Genomic DNA, 24,149 nt, shown 5'->3' on the forward strand with positions numbered 1-24,149 from the left:
GCTGCTGCCGCCGCCGCTCCTACTTAGCCTATTCAATTTTGTTGTTTTTCCCTCTGCAAATTACTAGCAGCAGAGCTTTGACAGCTAGTTGTTATTTTTAGACGTACGTGCGCAGGCTCCGGATAATGTTTTTTATTTATGGTGACAAGTGAACAAGACGAAGACGTATTGTACTTTTTAAAGGCAAAAGGTTAAATCTCTTATTCTTCTCTCCGCAGGCTGATTGTCGAGCCGAGAGGACTTTCATTGGATGTGACGCCAGTAATGAGCTAAAGGTGGGTGCTGCCAGTTTTGACCCTTCCGTTCTGTGTGCGAGCGTGTGTTGATTCCAAAGGCCTGTGAATTGACGTTGACACGGCTCGCCTGCTTAGCATTCCGTTAAACGTGCTTCCTCCCTCACACGGAGTCAAAGCGACAGCTGAAAGGAGGCCATTTTCTTGTTTTATTTTCTTTTTTTCAAGGCAGAGCATGAAGTGCAAATTTGCTCTGTGTCAATCTAAAGGATTTCCCATATGCAAAAACTCACCATATAGAGTATTCGCAAGATAGTTTGATATAGCCAAATGGAATTTGAGGTTTATCATCATCATTTGGCCCCCCAACCAAAAAAAAATCTCAGGAAGCCATGCTGGAAAATCCGCAAAAACGTTTTGGTTTTGGACCGCGATGACCTTTAAAGGTTGTTCTAATTTTACAGCAATCCAACAAAGTTTATAGAGCAAGCTAATCTTGGAAACATCCAAAATGATCCTAAAATGTTTTGGGTTTTTTTTAAACCAAAATGGCACCTTTTCCTAAAACACTTTTTCCTTCTCACTTGTTTGCACCATCCACCTTCTTTCCATGCTTCGGCGGAAAATTATTTGTTTGGCTGGCCTACAGCGACGTCTTCAAGAGAACTTGTAAAAACACATTTTATATGATCTCATGTTCAAAAAATAAGACATTTGCCTTCTGGTCAGGCCTTGTGAAAGTCATGCATATCGCACCCACCACAACTGCTTGAAGCATCCACCCCCCTTCCCCCAATGGCCTAGAAGAGTTGAATAGATTAAAAAGGTAGATCTAATCGATCCTGAAAGCGCTTATCAGAGGCTGGCAGGCTGACGAGCCGATTTCAAAACGACGCCTTCTAATCCTTCGAGTTCAGGCTGGAAAACGGAAAAGACGAATGACGTTCGCACCGTCTAAAACTTTGGCTCGTGAATCAAAATGTCAAAAAGGTCCACCGTTTATTTCAATGTACAGTTGTGTGTGTGTGTGTGTCCCTAGTGAAGTGGCCGCTGAGAGTATAGTCAAATATTAGCATGTAGCCTTGCAAGCGTCACACATTTATATTTTTTTGGGTCAAATAGTGACAGTGACGGGTGTCTGGCAGGTGTGATAAGCGGCAGGTATTAGCCGGCGAGGGCGGAGATTCGCAGAAAAACGGCAGCAGGCCGAGTTTTAATGCCCTTTACTGGTATTGATTAGCTTGCGGGGCTGACTGATCGGCAGTGAGATACAGGAGAGCACACATCAATAAAAAGCCGTGGCCAGCTTTTTAAAGGTGCGCCGACACACAAAAGGGGAATAAATTACACTTTGCTCTGCTCGGCTGCAAAAGTTGTTTGCTGCCTAAAAAGCCAGACGAGTTAAATAAACATTGTGATGTTTTAAACCCTTTAAAAATGTGACTTAACTTTGAAAACTTTTCCTTTGGAGAGGTAAGGCTGCATTTGTAGAAACTTAAGATGAGATTTGAAATTTTCAGAATCACAACACATTTTAATCCGCCTTTAAGAAGAAATGATCCATTTTGTTATTGAGTATATTTTGAATCAGAAATCATTCATTTGACAGCTTTTTCTATTTGATATGAAAGACAAAATTGGAAATATATTACAGAATAATTGAAATTATTTCCTATTGAAATATTTTGCTTTTTTTTTGCTAGTTTGACTTCTCTCTTTTTTTATCAAATCACACAAATTCCCCAGAAGCAATGTTCGGAATAAGGAGGCCTTTTGTGTGTGTGTGTGGGGGTCACGTATGGAGGCGGGGAATATTCTAATATGTCAGATAGACGAACGCACACACAAACAACAAATGTAAGCCTCTGAGGATTAAGTCACTGAGGGGAAGAATGGAGGGCTTGTGGGGGGGGGGGGAAGAGGATTTCAACGTAGCGTTGCAGCTTCCTCTTTGATATCTCACTCATGTTTCATATTTAATATCTTTACTCCACAGTCCTTGGACACGCATGTTTGGCCGAGCTGGACAACAAAGCCTGTATTTTCTCTCTTTTCCTTCCTTCCTTCCTTCCTTCCTTCCTTCCTTCCTACCACCTGCCATTTAACGAGGGTCACTAATAAAACGGACCGGCACCACCACCGCCATTTCACTTTTAGGAGCTGTGCGCTAAACACATACAAAAGTAATGCCCCCTTGTGGCGTGGAGGACCACTGAACACGGAAATGTCAGGAGTTTTATTCCCCTTTGCCGAGAATCACCACCTCTTTATACGCTGAGCCAGCGTTTCTTACACTGTGTAACCACATGCACTTCGAGACACACGCAAGGAGAGAGAGAGAAGTAGAAATATTTGATTTTCCTCAGGTCTGGCCTCTTTTTAGTCATCATTTGGTTTCTCTCTGCGGCCGATTGTCCCCCAAAAGAATCCCAGGCATTTTATTTTCCCTTTCGGCTCAAATCGTTTCCAGACGTTTCCCTTTGGGCAAAACACACATACACATGGACACACACTGTCACACTAACAAACACACACGCTGACTCAATCTCACACACACTCATACAGTCTCTCTCTCTTGAAACATACACACACATGCGCTGTCGGGACTCTTTCGGTCTGTCTCTCTCACGCGCACAGATGTCCTAAAGGGACACAGGGAGCTACTTGATTTCTTTTCAACACACTACAGAGTGCTGGTGTGGTTTGTCTGAACAGGTTGCTCTGCTTGCTTCTCGACTTTGGATTAAAGAAAGCAGAGGCAGCCAAGGCAACCTCGCCCGTGACCTCCTCAGAGTCGGCCGTTAGCAGCTGCAGAGCACTTTAGGGGAACCCTAAAAACAGGCTTGAAATTCAAATTCAGCAGTCCCGCCCTCTAAATGTAATGGTTGTACTGTATTAGTGGAAGCCCTGGGTCTTTTTTTCCACCCTCTCCAAAACTATTTCCAAAGCCTTGCTTGGGTCATATCCAGTAAGTTGGGTTTAGTGTGTTGATAGCATCATTGGCTCAATTACAAGCCTGCTTATTATGTAAATCAGGTTACTGGCTGCAAGTCAACCGGCATTAATTCTGAACTTTAAGTAGGACTGCCGGTCTTTCCTCTTGGATACTTTTTTTTTTAACATTGTTCTTCCATCTCATTTAGACTGTTGCTAAAGTAACTCTCCGAATACATTTGTTACTTAACACTTTTTGCTAGCTTGTAGCCGTATTTTTTCCCCATTTCTGGAATGAGCTTTTTGGACAATGTTCCTGGTTTTTTTTTTTGTTTTATAAATAAAACTTATTTTAGTCTCTGATGATCAATCATACATATTTTCCTCTCGCTTTATTTGGCCCACGACCCCTAACCCTCGTTTGAAAGTGTAATATTGACTGTTTTTCAAACCCTAGATTTAAAAACTATATTTAAACTCAAATTTAACATCATAACCTGAGTTTCAAAACCCAACAATGTCTTTAAATCTTACATTTAAACCCTAATGCTTCCTTGAAACAACCGCCCTACTTGAAAGCATCTCAAACCTTAATTTAGATCCATAATAATACACGAGGCTGGGGGGGAAACAAAAGAAAATCAGCAGCCTGTGATTATTAATATTCACTTTGCAGCATGTACGGTAATGTAGTGCAACAGTCAATTATTGTGTCATTTCAACTGCGAGTCAGTAATTGCCATTGCAGACACTACTGAGCTGTGACAGAGAAGAAGAAAGAGCGAAGGAAAGCCAGATAAGTGAAGAAATATGGCGCCGAAGTGAAGGCGTGAGGAGTATTCATTAAGACGCCAGTTAATTGAGGGTGCCCTCCGAGTTTCTATTTGAGTCAATAATGACCACGGCTGTGACATTAGCGCAAACCAACACCCTCTTTCCCCATTTTAAATTGAACATTGGAGATTAGCGAATGGTAATTAAAAGGGCTAAACGCTGGAGAAAGTCGTTAAAGTGCGCCAAAAGCGTCGGTCGACGGGCTAATCGGCGACGGCTTTGTTTCGCCCCTCCGGCTCGGATGCATCTCATTTGGACGGCCATTGAAAACTTCTGGAATTCCGAAAAGAGGACAAATCGGGTAGAGAGGAAGCTCGGGATACGCATTTGGATGTTTGTGAAGGGGTAATTGGAACAGAACATTCATTGTTTTAAATGATGGCCACATAATTGAGAACATGAGGCTGCTCGCGCAGTTGAGTCACAATCACGATGTTCTCGAACAAGAAAACCAGATAAACTTCCAAATGATTCTGATTAATCGTTCTGCGTTCCATTGAGCAGTGTTGCAAAACTGCAAAAATGCTTACAAGCAGAAAATATGGCGGTTCGGTTTGTGTTTTAGCATTAGGCTGGCTGGTTTTTGGCAGGCAAAGAAAGCTAATGGTATTGCTAGGACAAGATAAGATTTTATTAGTCAATACATTTTCGGATTATGCGGCACCACAAAAACAGTGATGCCTTGAGATATGAGTGGAATCAGTTCTGTGACCACAATCCTAACACAAAGCATTTATATCTCAAATTATTTTACATTTAAATAAATAGAAAGTTTTTGTAACAAATTCAACGGCCATTGTGCTGTTCCTTCTCGTGTGCCCGTCTTTCCACCTGGGGGCGGTATAACACCTGTTCATCGTGACATCGTAAGCTCATCACTACAGAACTAATCTAAGTCGTTCTATGCAGGAGATAAAGAATTGATGATAATCGGTAATGTTACGGGAACATGAAAATTGCAACACAAGGCAAAGGCATCAAAAAAGAACAGAAGAAGGTGCAACCGCACTGTCGACAGACAAGGACAAAATGGCAATCCTAAAACACGAGTAAATGACAATAGACCAGGCGAAAGATAAAAGATTGCGAGCGAGCGGCTCAATGACGCGGAACGTGCATCAAAGCGTGGGCGACTCCACAAACATGAATCAAATGGCCGAGCAAAGCGGATGGTTGTGCGACCACGACATTTACATTCATCACGCTAATGTAGTACTACAGTCGTCATGTGTGACTGTGCCTGCAAACGCTGGAGGCTTGTGGGCGCTAATTAGCACTTGAGCTGCACAAATGCCTCCGTGCTGATCAGATAAATACACACACGCAAATGCTCACACACAATGTAACACACACATACAGTCATGGACACCTGTACTGTACATATGCTTACACACAAACACACTAACGTGGTGTTTCAGTGGCGCTATTAGGTCGTTAATACTAATTTACATGACTGCTGAGAACACTTAGAAGCTTTTTTTTTTTTTAATCGCAAGACACGCACACACACACACACACACACACAACCGGTCACCCAATTGAAAAGCAATTAGGCGTTAAGTTTCGCACTAAATTGTGTACCAAATTTCAAGCTTTTACTCGACTTCCATGCAAATGAGTCACCCTGGGTGAACTCTTATGTGTGGGTGTGCGTGAGTAACAAAGAAGCGTCTCCAAGAACACAGATAATGAAAACATCAAGAGTACAGTCCTGGAGAACCCACATGTATAAAAACGAGAATCCATGAGATTGCGAGAAACCAAAAGAAACATAGAAGTCACACTGTAAAGGACAAATAATGAAAGGATGATGTCCTTCATGTATTCAAATGGTAAACGTGACAGAAAACCTTTGTGAAATCTTCTCAATATGTCTAATTTTTCCTGCTCTCTGACTGGCCACACCCCTCTCCATCACTCCTATTTTTTTCACATCGTGTCCGATCAAGCCAAGTAAAAGTTCTGGAGGTACAAAATCGAAATAAATTCTACAGCTTTGTGCATCTGCAGCCTTACAGACAAACTCGAGAGAGTTTGCTTTGGAGAGAGACTTTTTCCCCTCTACAGGAACAGAAAATCTCATTATAACCCTCACATGACCTCGTTTTGTTTTTGTTTGTATTTCATCCGTGGGATAAACACAGGAGAAAATAGAGCTCACATCTGGTGAGGAGGTTTGAGTCCGAGTTCGCACGTGGATCGGGAAATGGTAATAACAAAAATTTGCATTTCAGTGGTCTTTTTGAAAAATGCACTACTTTCAGGACTGGTGCTAGATACTCAATGTTAACAAGGGAAAATGATCATTATTAACCTAATTTAAACTGATTAATTACACGATGTGTATTTAAAACAACCACTCACTTTGGACAAATCTGCTTAGCTTAATGCTAACAAATAATGTAAAAAGCCAGAGACTGGCTAATGAAACTAGCTTGTCCCTGTATGTCCCTTTTACGCATTAAACAATAGTTATTTAAACACAAATGGTGGATCAGCACATGTAGACAATATAATCCTTGTGTACGCAGCCCACTGACCTGAAAAAAGCAAGTTGGCAAAAAAGTACTTTTATATCATTTAATCTTACAGGGAAGTATTTTAAAATACGTATTTATTAAACCGGCTTGCCGTGACATCGTAAATCTGGTACATGGGGGCTGAGGCGCACTTTGGGCAACCCCCCCCCCCCGCACTTGACCCTGAAATGTAATCGTGTCGCTTAAACAGTGGCGTGTGAATTTCCAGCTTTGTTCGGACACATGTGGTGTCAGTTAGCGAGGTCGCAACCCCCCCTCAAAACTCCCAAAACAGCGTGGAGTCTAATGTTAGCCAATGAATCACAAACGTCTCAGCCAACCCGTGACTCTTGCCACCCGAGGGACACACATGTATATAAATATATACAGACACACACACTTTGTCTATTGTTCTAATGCGACTCTTGAGTCATGTGTTCAGACACAGGAAGTAGGAGGGTGAAAGAGGGCTTACTCACCCGAGGGAGTCGTTATCTCATTTGCTGCACAGCCAGCTCTTTCTTGCACCTCTGGCCAAGTCTGAGGAGGAAATAAATACATCAAAATGGTGACTTAAACGAATATGCCTTTGTGCGCACCCCCCGCGCGGAATCTGAGCGGTGCCACAAAAGTTTGTTTTATAGCACCTCATCAAATTTTGCCGTCACGTTCGGCCCACATGCCGTGCAAACTTATATTTGCAATTGAAAGTTGTTCACCTGTCTAGTAGATACGCTTCAAAAATGTTATGAGCAGGACACAAAATGGCAGCTTCCAATTACAATGGCTTTTTTTTTTTTGTGGGTCTTTTCATATGCACCAAATTTAGGTAGGTAAAACCAACCTGTTCCAAAATGTGTGACAAGATGTTCCTGTCATGTTTTTGTCCTCAGAGAAAACAGATGAATTCAACAGTGGTGTTATCAAGTTTCATATTTGGAGGGTCACACTGTTGCAGACCCCCCCCCCCTCTTCTTTATAAGATATCATGTTTCTCTATCAGAGCGGCACATTGCTTCTGAATAACAGATGAGGGGCAGCCAAGCAAAATAAGAACACCGCTGCAATGTTTGGTCAATTTCAATGTTTGGATCTGGTTGACGCTTAATTGACGCGGACACACTGCTGATCCTTTGACAGCCGACTGAGATTCTGCACAGTTTGCAAACATTAAAATAAGTTGGTGGGATTCTTGGAGTTGTATTAACAGTTTGGGCTTCAAGAAATTACTCAGAGAAGTGTTTGGCGTAGAAATTTGCTTGACAATCAAGGCTTATTTTCTTCTCTTTCATTAGCCTTCATACAATTGGCTTTTCTAGTCGGTGCACAATCAGCTTGAAATGTCATTAATAGAACATTCTTGCTTTCAAGGTTATTCCCCCCCTCCCTCCCTCCCTAAAACATACCTCTCCAACAAGTCCCATCCATCAAGTGTCAGGCATAATTAGCCAGTCCTGAGCCCAGGTAGGATTAATTGTCGGTGCTACCTGCTTGGCTGATCATGTGATCCAGCAGGGGGCCAATGAAATGACCCCAGAACGCCTTATAGAGAGGAAGTTTGGCTGGTCATGTGATCAAGTGGGCAGCCAATGAAACGACCCCAATGGAGGGAAAGTTTCTTTGGCAATGATTGACTCAATAAACGGTGCTTTAAAACGATTCGAGATTGATTTACAGTAGCATAAAATTAAAAATGATTCATTAAGTTTGATTTATTTAAATAAAAAGAACCATCAATGGGGGTGAGGAGGGCAACTTGAATGTTGTAGCGCTGACATCCACTTTCTTCACTGTCATATTGTTATGATTGATGTTTTTTATGAATAAAAGCATGTAAACAGAAACAGACATGCTGTTTCACACCATTTTCACAAGTGGACTCATCCCTGTCCAAATGAATTCAAGCTAATTAATTTCCAGACAGCCTTGATTGGCTAATTAAAGGCGAGTCACATAACAAGGCTGCTGAATATCAGACAGGAAATCTTTCTTTACACTGAGCATCATCGGAATTTCCAACATTTTGTTTGCTTCCACCAGGCTCGGAGGAGAAAACGACGCCGACAACTGTCCCGCGTGAAATCAAACTCCCAACATTCCCTTCGCCAAACAGGAAGTCACCTCAGTGGGGGCTGAGCTCCACTGAGAGGAACAAGAGAGAGAGAGCGGTCGGCTTCCATGACGATGATGATGCTGAGGGTGTTCCTGGTGTTAGCGGGACTCTGCGCCCTTTGTAGCCTAGCAACGGCGAGTCGGAGAGGGCACGACTCCTTCGGTCATCGCCCCCACAGACATAGACATGCAGGTGCGACATGTTGGCGTTAAATTAATACATTTGTTGCTGAAGCGGGAGGGGAGGGGGGTACTTTCCCATTGTTTTTGTCATTGAAACACTACATTTGCCACCCACACACATTTTCTCACTCTGATGTCCAACTGGGATTTCCATTGACGTGTTTTCTTGCAACCCACACGTATCTGGGCGCTAATCCCGATTGGAAAGAAAACATTGTGAATTTGTGGCAATGTGTGTGTGCAGGTCACACGTCGATGCACAGACACCGGCCCAGGGTGGGCAAGGAGGGTCAGGTGCTGCACAGGTCCAAAAGAGGTTGGGTCTGGAATCAGTTCTTTGTCATTGAGGAGTACACAGGACCAGATCCAGTTCTGGTGGGAAGGGTGAGTTGAGCCGCTGACAACATGCCAATGAGGGGAAGTGGCGAAATCCATTCTCGTCATTGATTTCAACTTTTATAACTGCGACAAATTCCGGCGATTTATATTGTGCTGATTTATATGGCAATGATTTTGTCTGACGGATATTTCTGCATTTTGCGATATATAATACGTTTTGTAACTTGGATCACGGTTGAGTATTGGATTTTTATGCACAACTGAGGTACTTACTGTCATGTCCGAATCTGCTGCTTCAGTGATTGGATCATATAAGTTGCCTGAAAGAAAAGAAACAAACTGGGGTTAGAAAAAGAAAAAAAAAAAAACTGAAGTTTAGTGCCTGGGGTGGTGATTGGTGGCATCGAGTCTCAACAACCGAATCAATCAAAACAAGTGGGGAGTGTCATATTTCACGCTCCAGAGCTTGTAAAAGAACAAGAATTTAATAGAACTGAGAACATGTCACCTTTAAATATCTCACTTATATCCAATCCACATACACAAAAGTCTGTCTTAGCATCTTCCACTCAAAGCGTGACATGATTTTCTCCCGCAGCTCCACTCCGACGTGGACTCGGGCAACGGCAACATCAAGTACATCCTCTCGGGCGAGGGCGCGGGAACCATCTTTGTCATCGACGACAAGACGGGCAACATCCATGCCACCAAGACGCTGGACCGCGAGGAGCAGGCTCAGTACACGCTGACGGCGCAGGCGGTGGATCGAGATACCAACAAGCCTCTGGAGCCGCCCTCAGAGTTCATCGTCAAGGTGCAGGACATCAACGACAACCCGCCGGAGTTCCTGCACGGGCCCTACTACGCCAGGGTGCCCGAAATGTCCAACGTCGGTGAGTAAAACAAACACCTCCTCCTCAAAGGTCAACGTCCAAAAGCTAGCAAGTGAGTGGCGCACGTTAATGAAGTATTCGCCGAAGCTCATCATGCTCGTTCTTTCTCGGGAATGATCGATTGTCACGGTAACCCGAGCACAGGAAGCCAGGCTACACAACCGCGCCATTAGCCTGTACATTAAAAGGAATCAAGCGGCTGCGGCTCTCCAGACTAAGAGCTTCCGATATTGATAGACTCTCGGGTCCGGATTGGTTGTGGTCACGGGGACTCTTAACGCCGCTGAAATTGCGGCTGGCCGTTCCAGAGAAAGGACGTTTGAGCGATTTCGTTTCAAGATGGTCGGCCCGCTTGAAACTTGAACACTCGAGTCAGGCATGAGCAATGATTTTCAATGATGGTTTGAGCCAGGATTAGCGAAATTAAAACCCTAAGCTAACCCTGAGGTTTCAAAAGTAGGGCTTTAAACTAGGGTGAAGGGTTCCAAATATGGTTTCAATTCAGGCTTTCAAACTAAATGTAGGCCTTCACATGAGGCTTTCAAGCCTCCAGGTTTCTCTTGCCACGTCCTATCTGCTTGGAATCCAAATTCTTTCATTCCTCAGTGAGGTTTGAACACCGCAGCGTAGCGTGCCGCTAACACAGCAGCGTGCAGACTAACAAAGACAGCCGAGCGGTCCCGCTCGCTGCGCGTCGGTCGACGTGCTCACCATGCAAACGTTGCCGAGCGCTGCTCGTTTCCTGGCTGTGCAGAACAACTCCTTTTTTTTGGTGAACGAAGTCAAACTGGGTTTTTGCTTGGCAGGTACGTCGGTGATGCAGGTAACGGCCACCGACGCCGATGACCCCACGTACGGGAACAGCGCCCGCTTGGTGTACAGCATCCTGCAGGGACAACCGTACTTCTCAGTGGAGCCTCAAACAGGTGAGAAGGTTGCAGAATTTTTTTGCAAAAAGAAAGATAACGGTTATATAATGACTCCAAAGTGGTGAGAGAAAAAAATAGAGCACTCAGTTTGGTGGTTACCGAGTCCTGGCCGTGACATTTGGACAGCACGAGGTGACAACGGGATGGATGTGCGGGGATCACGCAGAGTGGAGATGACAGTGCTTCACACGGAGAAACATCAAGTTGGTGGGAGTTGGGGGGGGGAGGGACGAGAGGCGGTTGCCGTGGCGGCGGGTTTTCGAAGGTGGATTTGCGCAGAGTAAATCGGAGCTAATCAGAGCGGTGTCGGCCATTTGACTGGCGCGCATCCAAAGCTCACATTTCTAATTGGTTTGGAGATTATCAGCTTTACGTGCTGTCACACATGCACACACGCACAGAAACACACACACACAGCTGGCCCGACGTGACCATAAAAACTTCAACACACATCAGCAGATTATCAGTGTTTGAAATATAGAGAAATAATCTCACACTTGATTTCTGGAGGTCACGTCAACCATTGCTATGAGATCACGCGGCTGTGGCCTGGTTCCCCGGGTAAGACGTGAAGAATCAAACATGCGATCACTTCCTCACCGCTGGAACGAGGCATCAAGTGGATTGGCACTCTGTCGAATAATCCTGCTTTTTTCCATTCGTCATCCTAGAACGAAGCAATGAATAAAACTGAATTAGTCGAGCTTCGTTTTTCACGGCGACTCGTCAAACGTTGGCACCATGCTTCGCCCACACATGGTGGTGAAAAGCTTGGCACTTTAGCAGGAACCATCTGTCTAGTACACCTGGTTTGAATGTGCTAACTATTGAACTGCCTTGGAAAAGTCTGTTCAGTTACAACAGGAGCCGAGAAACCGTTTTAACGCTTCGTTTATGGAGGAGCCATCGTCCAAATTTGTCAACCTGGCCTGGACATATCCCATGGTCGAAAGTCAAAAACATTCCTGTTAAGTATTGCCCATCTGTCTAGTACACCGATTTCAAATTTGGTAGCAGTTGTGTCTCGGGAAGGAGTCTGTTGAGGTATGACCGAAGCTGAAGTCTTATTTGTTGCCATGCTCCACCCACCCACCATGAATAAAAATAATTAGGTTGGCAATTTAGCATCGTTCATCTGTGCAGTATACCTGGTTGAAATGGATAAATTCACGGAGAGGCTTCGTACCAAACTTTGCTGCCACGCTTCGCCCACATACCGATAAAAACTCAGTAGCTTGGCAATTTAACACGGTCCATCTGTCTGCCAAACCTGATTCAAATTTCTCAATTGATTCTGTTCTGGTTCAACAAATGCAGAGGTATTCAAGCTTGAGTCCAAATTTGTCACTATGTTCCACCCATATTCCGCAATGAAAACTTGAAAATTGATCATTTACCTATTTGTCGACTTCATCTGGTTTATATTTGGTAGCAATCAGATCAATCCTGCCGAGAAGCACTGGCGGACCTAGAGGGGCGTGCCACAGGGGCACTTCCCCCCCCTGCTTGGACCCCCCCTGGTGTCAGGCCAGCTAATTGACCTTTGGATATTTTCAGATTTTTTTTCAGGATTTCTTTCACCTGTCCCTTGTAGGTAACGTGTATCTTTATTGGCATTTTCTGGATATTTTTTGGGATGTGTAAAAAAACAAACAAAAACCTGAGATATTTTCCATTGCCTCCCATGTCAACCGCTATCACAGATTTGATTGTAAAAGTTGACCTCTCAAAGCGCATCTCCACACCTGCAGGCATCATTCGCACGGCGCTGCCCAACATGGACCGCGAGGCCCGGCAGGACTATGATGTGGTGATCCAAGCCAAGGACATGGGCGGCCACATGGGCGGCCTGTCCGGGACCACCGAAGTCAAAATCACACTCACCGACGTCAACGACAACCCACCCAAGTTTCCGCAGAGTGAGTGCATGTGACTTTTTTACTTTGAGTCAAGGATATATTATGAATACACATGTCACCAAATTCGCTTCTGTGTGCGATAAAGTGCGACATGAAAAGCAGCCGTAAAAACCGCCACGCAGTTACAGTGTACACTTATATCACCAGTCGGAGCATCTGGAAAGTACGAGCAGGAGCACCTGTGAAAAGAATATTCCAGATGGCGCCAATGAGGACGCTGATTACATATTTAGCACTTTGAGAGAGGCAGTGGAGCTAAAAAACGAAAATACCCTCTCCCCCCCGACAATCATAAAGGATTTTTCTGCCTCTTTCTTTTGTTAAATAAAAATATCCTCCACTTTCCGGTTTCTCTTCCCGTCACCGTCATTATTTCTCTTTTAGAACAAGCATTGAGACTTGACTTATATACAATTCAGCTACACTGGCGATAACAAAAGCCCAAGCAAAAAGCTCTGAAAAAGAAGAATTTCTTTTGCTCTTGATCCGTCACATCGTTGTTGGCACGTATCAATTACTCGACAAACTCCTTTTGTGAGCTGCCACCGCAGCTCGTCGAGCTTGTCGCCCTGGAAAATGAAACTAAACGCACCGCCATCCAGCCATACAAAATACATCCTGACCTGAAAAGATGATTTCCGTGCTTGGGAAATAGTAAAGTTAGCACCTTATCCCGCTAGTAATGTCACACTATGAGAGTGTTGATCTTCCGTATGAATAAAACCCAAATGGATGTTTTGCTGGTGGAGGTAAACATGAGAGAAATAGGACGAAGGAGGGAGGAGAGGTAAGAACACATGCCGAGATTTGGAAGTGGAACGAGGGCAACGGAGAGGCAAGGGGAATACAAATGAGCGAGTATTGGCCCTGCAGGAGAGGGCGGAGCCTGAGACAAAGAGCATCCATCTCATCATCTACCCATCGATTCAACTATCTACCGGCCCCATCGATCCACCCATCGCGTTTTCTAGGCTCGTCTTATTTAACAAACCACGATCCGATCGGACTCTGGTGTCACCCCTCCCTGCAGGCGTGTACTCCATGGCCGTACCGGAGGACAAAGTCGAGGGTGAGGAGGTGGGCCGTGTCAAGGCGAAGGACCCCGACATGGGTGACAACGGGATGGTCAACTACCGACTGACGGACGGAGACGGTCTGGGGATGTTTGAGCTCAGCACCGACTCGGAGACCAGGGAGGCCATCATCAAGCTCAAAAAGGTAATTATACTTCCATTAAAAAGAATGTTTTGGACAGAAGAAGTTTGGAGGTCAGAATGTTCTCAACTCAGACTTGAGCCCAGTAACTGCACTTCCTGTCTACGAAGAACACAAAGCCATCCGTCCAGCTGGACAGCCAGCTCACTCTTATTCAGTATGTGGGAAAATCTCTGTCTATAACCCGACTCGATTGATACAAATCTTCTTTTGTCTCGATACAGCAGCTCAGCGCCACCCTGAGACTCCGGCGGCTTTAGTTTTTTTCTTTTCCGTTGCTATCAGGAAATGAGAGCATGAATTTAAAAAGAAAAAAAAAAAAAATCAAATGAACCCGTTTGAGTGGGTCGGGGTGATGTGGTTAACCTCGAGTTCAAGCGTCATCCAAAAAAGTGCGGTGGAGGCGGGCAGCTGTGCGAGCGAGCTCAATGCGACTCTTGACCACATCCAATGCCGAGAAGACACATGAGATGACTTGCTGGCCATTGAAAAAACAGAAAAAAAAAAGATGAAGGCACTGGACGTTCCCGTGTGGTTACCAGGGAGGAGCCCCACATGTCAGCCTTTTGTCCTGCTTGGAGCTCATATTTTCCATTTTAAAATAAGAAAAGAAAAAAAAAAATGCCACATCGAATCTATCAGTCAGAAGGAAGCTGGAAAAACCACTTGACACATTTTACAGAAAGAAGACTAAGACAAAGATTGTGGACTATAATAAAGTGGCATCCAGAGTTTTATTCGAGAGGAAATTGTGGCTATCAAGCAGAATGCTTAAAATCGTGAAACTGCAAAAATGGATGGAATTGAAGGACTGAGGAGTGCAAATTAGGACATAACCGATATTGCACAAAATGTGCATTATGTGCCAATTATCTGCCAATCCAATCTAGCCAAGTCTACTATGACTAGCAATACATAGAGCGTCACGAAATATGCATAGGTTCAAAGAAACGATTATAAATACGTATCAATATTCAATTTCACATCACGTAAATAATCCTTCAGTAAGAATTGTTTTGTCAGATTTTCTGTACGCGGCAATTGGAGGAAAATGTTTTGACACCTCCGATCCATTTAGCTTCAGTGTGTACTTAAGCGTGTGCATGTGTGTTGGATGATGACACAAAGCAATCACCCGAAAAATCCTTCATTCCAATTCACTACGACTCTTGTAATAACGGCATCAGAGCCCGAGGCTGATTTGAAGTGTGCGTGGTTATGCGTGTGTGTGTGCGAGTGAGTGAGAGTTGCACACGTCATGAGACCCACTTGGACTCGATCTGATTACAGTGTCCTGATTCTGATGCGCCGCTTCGTGATTATTGAGTCCTGATGCCTCTCAGGGGAAATCATCACCTGTTGGCCACTAGAGGCAGCACAGACACACACACACACCTGAACACTTTGAAACCTGCGTCGGGAGAAGCCTTCACTAATCTCTATTCTCCCACTCACACATTCACGCACACCGGCATGAGCTTTAATCAACTATTCTCTTTCAACTGTGTCCTGACGAAAGCACTTTGTGGAATATTAAGAAGCGTGTGTGTGTGTGTGTGTGTGTGCATACGCGTATGTGTGTTTGTGGGTGTGTCACTGTGAATATTGTCATGAATGAAAGTGAGCGAGCGATCCAGTGTGACCAAAGCGATGGGAAAAAAATGAAAGAAGTGGGACACCTCGGTGACATTGGCTTCCCGCTGAGTTTGTCGCCGACACGTTTAAGTTCTGTCGGGTATTGTTTAAAGGTAGGGATCTGGGTCTGTGTTAAACCCAAAGACAGTTTGACACTTTGTCGTCACATGGCAAGTTTTTTGATTTGCTAGTGTGGCAGCTATACAGTCAACAATTTTATATTATTGTATCATTTTATATCATTTTATAAAAAGAGGTTGTTGAAATTTGCTGTCAAACTAAACGGAGAAATGGAAGTCGTATGTTTAAAACAACCAAATAACTTTTGGTCATCTAGCTTAACGCTAACAGATAATGAGAAACACCACAGGCAGGCTAACAAATAGCACCTACGTGACCGTGTTCTTACTCCTTAAGCAGCAGATATTTGATCACAAATGGTGGCGCAACACACGTAGATGGGTAATTGACAAAACTTGGAGGCATATATTTTTTATCCCGTGTGAAGAATTACTGTATCGCCATGGGTTCAGTTTTACATTTTAACATCAGACCACCGTGACTAAACGCTTAAACTCTTCCGCGTTGTTAACCTTTTACGAGTCAACAAGTTCACTTGAGTTTGACGCATCTGCGTCGGGGACGACAGGCAGCTCGTCGAGACGGAACAGATGTTTTGCGCCGTTCTGTACTGCCGCTAATTAAATCTGTGATCACTTAACTGCTGTCATCACGCCGCTCGTAAAAATACCCGGTTAATGCAGCGAGCCGCATTTGGCTACAGGTGCTCGACTGTCCGTGTCTGACGATTGGCTGAAAGGTGAGCCGCTCGCGATACATTGAAAGATAGCATCTTAGAAAGGGAAGCTAGGTGTCCAGTGTTTTTTTTTTGGGCGGTGAGATGGCATGATTAGGCTACGAGTAAACTATTCCGAACGCAGCCGAGCATTTTAATCGACGTTAACACCAGCTAAATTGTGTTTGTTTGTGTGGCGCTCATACATGCACAGCAGACTTACGGGCCTGCCTCCTCCCGTCGGGATTCCATTAAGCGACGCTCCGGAGTGCCGATGAGGAGATCAAGCTCTCACCCGGGACGTCAGCCATGTTAAAGCTCCCGCAGCTGCTGGAAAAACGGTGTCGAGGGAGGAGAAAGCGTGTTATTATCCCGCTTTCTCGGGAGAAAGGTTGATGCGGCGAAGAGTGTTATTTACTGTCATTACATAGACAACAGAGATGCGGATAAGCCGAAACTGGTACTCTTGGCACCGCACGAGAGCGTATTATGGTTTTCGTGCAATGGCTGACTATGCAGAAGTTGAAACTTGCTTGCCCTGGACGAGGTTTAAAGCAGTGGTGCTCAAACTGAGGTTGCAAAAGGACTCATAACAACAGTTTCTTAGTATTGGTATAAAAAGAAGCGTTTCGATGTATGTAAAGCAATTAAAAAGACATGTTTCCTGTCCTCTTTCAGACAATCCTCCCAAGCACAGTTCACCGTTCAGTGTTATCGGCTATTGTGCGTCAGTGCCTTCCCACGAATACAAAGTAATTGAATCACGGCTCTGTTCAATATGGGACAATTGAATCTGTGGCCGATGACAGTCATTTGAACACTGGACTAGAACATTACCACCTAATCAATTGTGTTCTCTCGATGGTTGGGATGGTATTATATAACTATGGTACATATATTTTGGGGTTCCCCACGCATGCTTGTCAGTCACTGCAAGACTGCAGCAGCTGCATTCGTGTAGCAACAGCTCCCCCTAGCAGCAGATGAGGACAGCGCACTGGCCGGTCCAACGTGTGGAATGCTGACACTAAACTGATGAGGTTCTTTTTGTGTGTGTCGTCCTCAGCGAGTGGATTTTGAGACCAAGCGGTCGTACACGCTGAAGGTAGAGGGATACAACGTGCATGTGGATCCCCAATACCTGGCCTGGGGGCCATATAAGGATGAGGCCACGATAAAGGTACGTTTTTGATAACCGTTTCAAGAATCACCTGATTAAAATGCGTGTTGCTATGACTTTTGCAGATTTCAGTGGAGGATGCAGACGAGCCACCCGTATTTGTGGCACCCTCGTATACCTTTGAGGTGGAGGAAAACGCCCCCGCTGGTACTCAGGTGGGACGCGTCCACGCCAAGGACACGGACATTGCCAACAACCCAGTCAGGTATGACGACATCACAGTTTGATCGGAGGCCGGTTTGGGACTACGAGTTCATGAACGCCTCTTCGCAGGTACATGATTCCGCGTTACACGGACGTGGAGCAGTTCTTTAGCGTCAACTCGGAGGATGGCATGATCACTACCACCAGACCGTTGGATCGAGAGACTCAGGCTTGGCACAACATCTCTGTGTCGGCCACTGAGATTGGTGAGTCATGCGTGGTTGGGGTTATGGAGTTCCTCCAGTGTGCAGCACAGAAAAGAAAAATCATATCAAACTCTCAAAATGGCACAGGGTGAAGTCATGCATCTAAACATCCATGTCGTGTAGCTACGACTTAAATAAAAATGGCCGATGCAGCAAGAAAAGACCAAAGACAGAAATCCAAGTTGACCAGTCGGCTCCCTCGTATTTCGCCCCCCCCAAGCCACAAGGGGCCCCACCCTGGCATTCCGCGGCCAGCAGCTCCGGCTCTCCAAGTGCCGTGCGGTTTCCCCGCGGCGCTGTCGACGCCAGACGGCCAGATGGAAACCGGCTCGTGGCCCGCAGAGTCAGGCTACGCTAACCACTAACGGGGGCCCTGGGAAGCTAAGTAGAAGCCTGCTAATGACGGGGTGCTGGAAAATTCAAATGAGAGGGTCCAGTCGCAACAGAAACTGAGCTGCAGTTTCCGTTCCTGAAAAAACGAATGTGCTAAAAAACGGTCAATGAGAGGCTCAGTCCTATTTATGTCATAGACAGTGCAATGGTGCTAAAGGAAGTCTACACTTTTTGAATGGACGTTTTTAAGAACGGAGGACGCGTGCTGGGAAGGTAAAAACAACAACAAAAAGTAGCAAAAGAAAGAAGGAATGAAGTAGGATGGAAGGGAAGAAAATTGAGTGGAAGGAAGGAAGGAAGGAAACAAGGATGCATCCTTTATGAAGCTTTTTAATTACGCAACCGCTCAGAATGTTTGTGTGAGACGCGTGGGAGGAAGCGGCAAGCATGATGGCGGCACTCTTACAAGCCGTGCCGATGTGGGATACTCAAAATACACCCTCGGGGCTTGATTGACGGAATATCTTTTATGTGTATGCAGGTGGCCACCACCAGGACACCAAAGTGCGCGTGAACATCAAAGTGAAAGACAGGAACGACAACGCTCCAGAGTTTGCCACCAACAACGAAGTGCTCATGTGTGAAAGCGTTGCACCGGGAAAGGTAAGGATGGAGATCATCACGAAAACCACTTGAAGATACAAATTCTAATTTGAAAGGCTTCAAAGGCTCACTTCAAACCTGAACTGCACTAGAAACCCTTCAGTGAAACTCCCTTCCATTCACAATTCCAATTTGACACCCTAATTTGAAACGGTATATTTGTCTTTGTGTCATCTATCGCAGGTCATCGAAACAGTCAGTGCAGTCGACAAAGACGAGATGGCTCATCGTCAACATTTCACCTTCCGCCTGGCGCCAGAGGTGGCCCACAACCACAACTTCTCCCTTAAAGACAACAGAGGTGAACCACCTTAGCATCACCGCTAACTTTCTGCTGCACACAACACACACACACGTCCACACAAGTATGGCTCCATATCCTGGGGGCCGCATTAATTAGATTGTAGTCTCGATCCATCTGTCCGTACGTCTTCGGGGGGGCGTCGTGATTGAATTAAGCTACTAGAGAATCTTCAAGTAACAGCCAGAGCGAACGAGTGGACACAGAGAAGGAATCCATGGTGGTAATGAAATAGAAGCAAAGACACGAGACAGACGTGTTGGCAGCTTAGCACGTAGCAACAGACGCCGCTCACATCTGAGCAAATGAAGCTTTGCCCTTTTGGATTCAAGCTGCTCATCTAGTGTCATTTTCAAGTATTTGTTTCCTAATCCTGTCTTGAAACCCAAATTCAAAACTCCACACATCTGCATGCAATTCCCGAATTGAGAAAAAGCACATCTGCTGACCATCCAGTATCTGTCCTCCGTCCACACAGACAGCACGGCCAGCATCTACGTGCTGCGTAAGGGATTCAGCCGTCTGACGCAGGACGTCTACTTCCTGCCGGTGGAGATCAACGACAACGGCGTTCCGGCCATGAGCAGCACCAGCACGCTGACGGTGCGCATGTGCTCCTGCGACAGCAGGGACACCATCTTGTCCTGCAACGTGGAGCCCTACGTGCTGCCCGCCGGCCTGAGCACAGGCGCGCTCATCGCCATCCTCGCCTGTATCGTCATCCTCCTGGGTAAGCCGGAAAACATTCTGGCGATTTACGTCTCGACAGAGAACCGCCCGCCCACCAACCGCAATTAGATATCCTCGGATGACAATTGCATCGTAATTAAACTGCCGGAGGTTCGGTTACAATCTGCTGGAGCAACAGTTTGATTGTGTGCCCCGCAGTCATCGTGGTGTTGTTTGTGGCACTGCGGCGCCAAAAGAAAGAGCCTCTGATCGTCTTTGAGGAGGAAGACATCCGAGAGAACATCATCACCTACGACGACGAGGGCGGCGGTGAGGAGGACACGGAGGCCTTTGACATCGCCACGCTGCAGGTAACCCGAATTTGAATCCCGATGCCACCCTAACTAAGCCTCGATTAGAAGCCCTAACATCGAGTCTGGTTTCAGAATCCAGACGGCGCCAACGGCTTCCACCCTAGGAAGGACATGAAACCGGAGCTCCAGTTCCCCCTGCGTCCCGGTGGCCACCCCGCAGCCAACAGCGTGGACGTGGACGACTTCATCAAGACGCGCGTCGCCGAGGCCGACGGCGATCCCACCGCGCCGCCCTACGACTCCATCCAGATCTACGGCTACGAGGGTCGCGGCTCCCTGGCCGGCTCGCTCAGCTCTCTGGAATCGGTGACCACCGAATCTGACCTGGATTATGACTATCTGCACAGCTGGGGTCCACGCTTCAAGAAGCTGGCCGATTTGTACGGCACCAAAGACTGCTCGGTTCACGACGGCGATGACGACGATGACTGTTAACGGTGGACCTCCTCCAGAATAACAACAAATTCCGATGATTCCATGAGGATTTTTGCGCCGACGCCTTCCCAACTTTCTCCCATTTCCTCCCGAGTAACAAATGCCGAGAGCTCCCGACTTTACTGCTTACGGACCGGAGCGGAATCGGGCGGGGAAAAAAAATGTATCACTTCACCAGTGTGTGTTTGGAATTTACTTAGTGCAAAAAAAACAAAAAAAAAAACTGTTTAGCTGAAATTAGAGGTTGTGTACACTTTTGTGGACTGGATTCACAAACGTCCTCGAGGTTTTACCCCCTTGACGGGGTCCTCCAGATCGCCGTCCGAGCCGGACCGACGGTCCCGCCGTTTGTTGTTGCTGTGCGATACTGCTAAGGACTCTCTGGGTTGTTGATACTGTCTTGGCAGTACGGTGGCCTTAAAATAAATCAACAACAACTCCGGAGGCCAACACACACGATACGAGACCAACGACGTAAGACGCTTCAGTAGCTGAGAAAACCAGGACTGAATCCCTGTGGTGAAAAACAAACAACAACAAAAACAAGACGGACCGGATTGGACGTACAAAACGGTGGATGACGATTTGTTTTGATCCCTCGATTTGTGTCCTATCAATCATTTCCACTTAGGGTTGCAAAAGGGTGAAATATTTCCAGTGAATTTCCACCGGAAGTTAAACTGGGGGAATTTTGAAAAATATTCCAAACTGGAAACTTTTCACAGGAATTTCTTTTCAATCCAAAGGTAATTCTTCAAGCATTAATATAAAGATTTGTTTTACCACAAGTAGACAACCTCAAATGATCTCCTTGCCCATCTGCAACTACCTTAACTCATTCACTCTGCCATTGCCGTCAACATCGATTTTAACTGAGCTGGCACTGAATGAGTTGAGAGGCATCTTTTTCCATCTTGTAAATTCCTGGGTTAGTGTCATTTCTTTAAATAATTCCCATTCGTCCCCATGGAAAATTTCCAATTTGAAAAAATTGCCACAATTTTGCAACCCTACTTCCGCTGATGATGATGATCAATCATAAACGAGTAAAAAAAAACCTGTGAGATCTTAAATACCGCCTTAACGGACACTCGCCGTGCATTCTATCCATCCGTTGTTGTGTTTTGTTCATTTGATTATTTCCGAGTCAAAAAACGCAAGCTAGCTAGCCTCCGTGTTTGCAAGAGAATGTGCAAAACGAGTGGAGCGTTACACTCGTTGGAAACAAACAGGATGTGACGTGTTTTCTGAAAGGCCGGGCGACATCTGTTGCATCAACATGTGTTGCAATCATTTCAGGAAACACATATACCCCGTCCCCCCGAGAAGCCAGGACGTCATTTTTTTTAAGTGGTTAAATTTCATTTTTTAATTATTATATTATTATTATTATAATTATTATCACTTTGTTTTTTATCAGTATTATCATTATTATTGTTATTTGGACTGTTGTTACTTTTGGCGACACGTTTAACTCTTTGGCTGGTGTACCGCCCAAATGTTAAGCGTTGGCTTGTTTTGCTTCCTTTGCCTTTTTTTGTTTTGCTTGTTTTCCGTCATTTGGCGTTTCATCGCGGTTCCTCCCCGCTCGAGGAATCCGGCGAAGCGACCTGTTTGTCGCTCAAGAGAAAAACGCCTGGTTTTTATTCTTCAGTCGAGTTTTATGGTACCGATTTGTACAATTTTAAAAGTTCTTATTTTTTAGTATACATACAGATATTCCAGTATTATGACAAAAAACATGTTAAAAAAAACAAATAAAATGATTCCGCATCACACTTATATTTTCTGAACATTGTACCGTTGCTTTACTATGTGCTTCAATCGACGAAGCGAAAAAAAACAAACTTTGAAATAAATGCTCTTTTTATAAAATGATAACAAGTGCTTTCTTAGGATCTCGCTACTCGCCACTTTCAGATTGCACATTTAACGATGTGCAATGGACATGAATCGATGTTTTGTAGTCTGAACCAATTAAAACGCAGGATAAGATCACCTGAAGGAAGCATCTTCCATTATCGCTTTTATAATTACACTGTGTATCGGATGAAGGGTTGGAGCGATCCCGGGCCTACTGAAGCTTGATTACTTTTTAAATCATCAAGTGGCACTTGAGTAAACAGGGAAATATATGTGTATGTAGGGGGGTGCATTGAATGGATGTCCTTGGGTGGTCCGACATTGAGTTAATTAAACATCTCCGGTCTACGGCGTGTCGGAAAGTGTGCCAGCGAGAGCGCATTTGAGTGGTAGGCCTCTTATTTTTGTTTATCAAATTTATCCGGCGTCCTTGAACGCAACACCGGGTTAATGGAGAAATGTGCTAAGTGATGAGGCCATTGAGTTCATTAGTCAAACGTGCTAACTTCAAATCATAAACTCCATCCATCCATCCATCCATCCATCCATCCATCCATCCATCCATCCATCCATCCATCCATCCAGCCATCCAGCCATCCAGCCATCCATCCATCCATCCAGCCATCCATCCATCCAGCCATCCATCCATCCGATTTTTGTCTCTATTGTGTTCAATACCAATTTGCAATTGATAAACAGTTAAACCACAAAAGAAAAATCATACAAACTGTGCACAAGGTCACAAAGCAAGAGTCATCCATCGTAACAATGGAGTGTGTCCGTGTGTTTACGTGCATTTGTGCGCACAGAGGGGAGGGAGGACAGTGTCGGCCCGGGTGAGAGTGAAGGTTATGTAAAAGCAATCAGAGGCCTGTTTAATCTTTCAGAAAGAGACAGTGCTCATTTGCATAATCATCATCTCCCTTTCAGTAGCAGTGCAAGAGACTGACGCTCAAGCGTGTGTGAACGCACACGTGTGCGCGTGGAATCCTCCTCATCGTCGGAATTATCGCGGGGCCACATTGAAATGCAAGGTTCAAGTCCTGGGTGAGAGAAAACTCCTCAAGTATGGAGATCACAGCGCGGCTAGCCGGGTCTCAATTTGCTTCCGCACAAGACAAGCAAGCAGGCAGCCAGAGCCAAATCCGTGTCAAGACTTTGAAGAAGGAAAAGACGACGAGGGCGCGACCAATGTGTTTAAACAGGATGCAATTAAACGCTGGGCCTCCTCTGAGGGTGGCCGCTGTCCCGCCGATGACTTTGCACTTTGACAAGCCTGAACGGAACAAGACGACTCGGATAAAAGAAACAGCGGCGGAGGCAAAATGCATTTGGGACAAACCCTGCCGACCACTTTAATGGCAAAGTATTGAATTTGTT

At 45.3% G+C, this 24,149-nt stretch overlaps 1 protein-coding gene and 1 long non-coding RNA gene across 2 annotated transcripts in view; one reads left to right on the forward strand and one right to left on the reverse strand.

Moving 5' to 3' along the window:
* LOC119134479 overlaps positions 1-11,639 on the reverse strand; it is a 181,058-nt gene extending 169,419 nt beyond the window's left edge. The window contains exons 1-4 of the long non-coding RNA XR_005100348.1: positions 11,472-11,639; positions 10,759-10,933; positions 9,428-9,474; positions 7,000-7,060 (exon numbers count right to left, since the gene is read on the reverse strand). This is a non-coding gene — a long non-coding RNA (uncharacterized LOC119134479). The remainder of the gene's footprint in view (positions 1-6,999; positions 7,061-9,427; positions 9,475-10,758; positions 10,934-11,471) is intronic.
* cdh11 (cadherin 11, type 2, OB-cadherin (osteoblast)) overlaps positions 1-22,781 on the forward strand; it is a 46,642-nt gene extending 23,861 nt beyond the window's left edge. The window contains exons 2-16 of the mRNA XM_037271166.1: positions 219-275; positions 8,561-8,825; positions 9,060-9,199; positions 9,753-10,047; positions 10,854-10,973; positions 12,728-12,895; positions 13,926-14,113; positions 17,608-17,721; positions 17,787-17,926; positions 17,995-18,131; positions 19,006-19,127; positions 19,311-19,428; positions 19,907-20,158; positions 20,317-20,468; positions 20,544-22,781. Coding sequence (XP_037127061.1) covers positions 8,699-8,825; positions 9,060-9,199; positions 9,753-10,047; positions 10,854-10,973; positions 12,728-12,895; positions 13,926-14,113; positions 17,608-17,721; positions 17,787-17,926; positions 17,995-18,131; positions 19,006-19,127; positions 19,311-19,428; positions 19,907-20,158; positions 20,317-20,468; positions 20,544-20,906 — 2,436 coding nt within the window. The 5' untranslated portion in view covers positions 219-275; positions 8,561-8,698 and the 3' untranslated portion in view covers positions 20,907-22,781. The remainder of the gene's footprint in view (positions 1-218; positions 276-8,560; positions 8,826-9,059; positions 9,200-9,752; positions 10,048-10,853; positions 10,974-12,727; positions 12,896-13,925; positions 14,114-17,607; positions 17,722-17,786; positions 17,927-17,994; positions 18,132-19,005; positions 19,128-19,310; positions 19,429-19,906; positions 20,159-20,316; positions 20,469-20,543) is intronic.
* Positions 22,782-24,149: the final 1,368 nt, after the last annotated feature.

This window comes from Syngnathus acus, chromosome 15 (assembly GCF_901709675.1).
Source record: "Syngnathus acus chromosome 15, fSynAcu1.2, whole genome shotgun sequence".
In the NCBI taxonomy this organism is placed as follows: domain Eukaryota; kingdom Metazoa; phylum Chordata; class Actinopteri; order Syngnathiformes; family Syngnathidae; genus Syngnathus; species Syngnathus acus.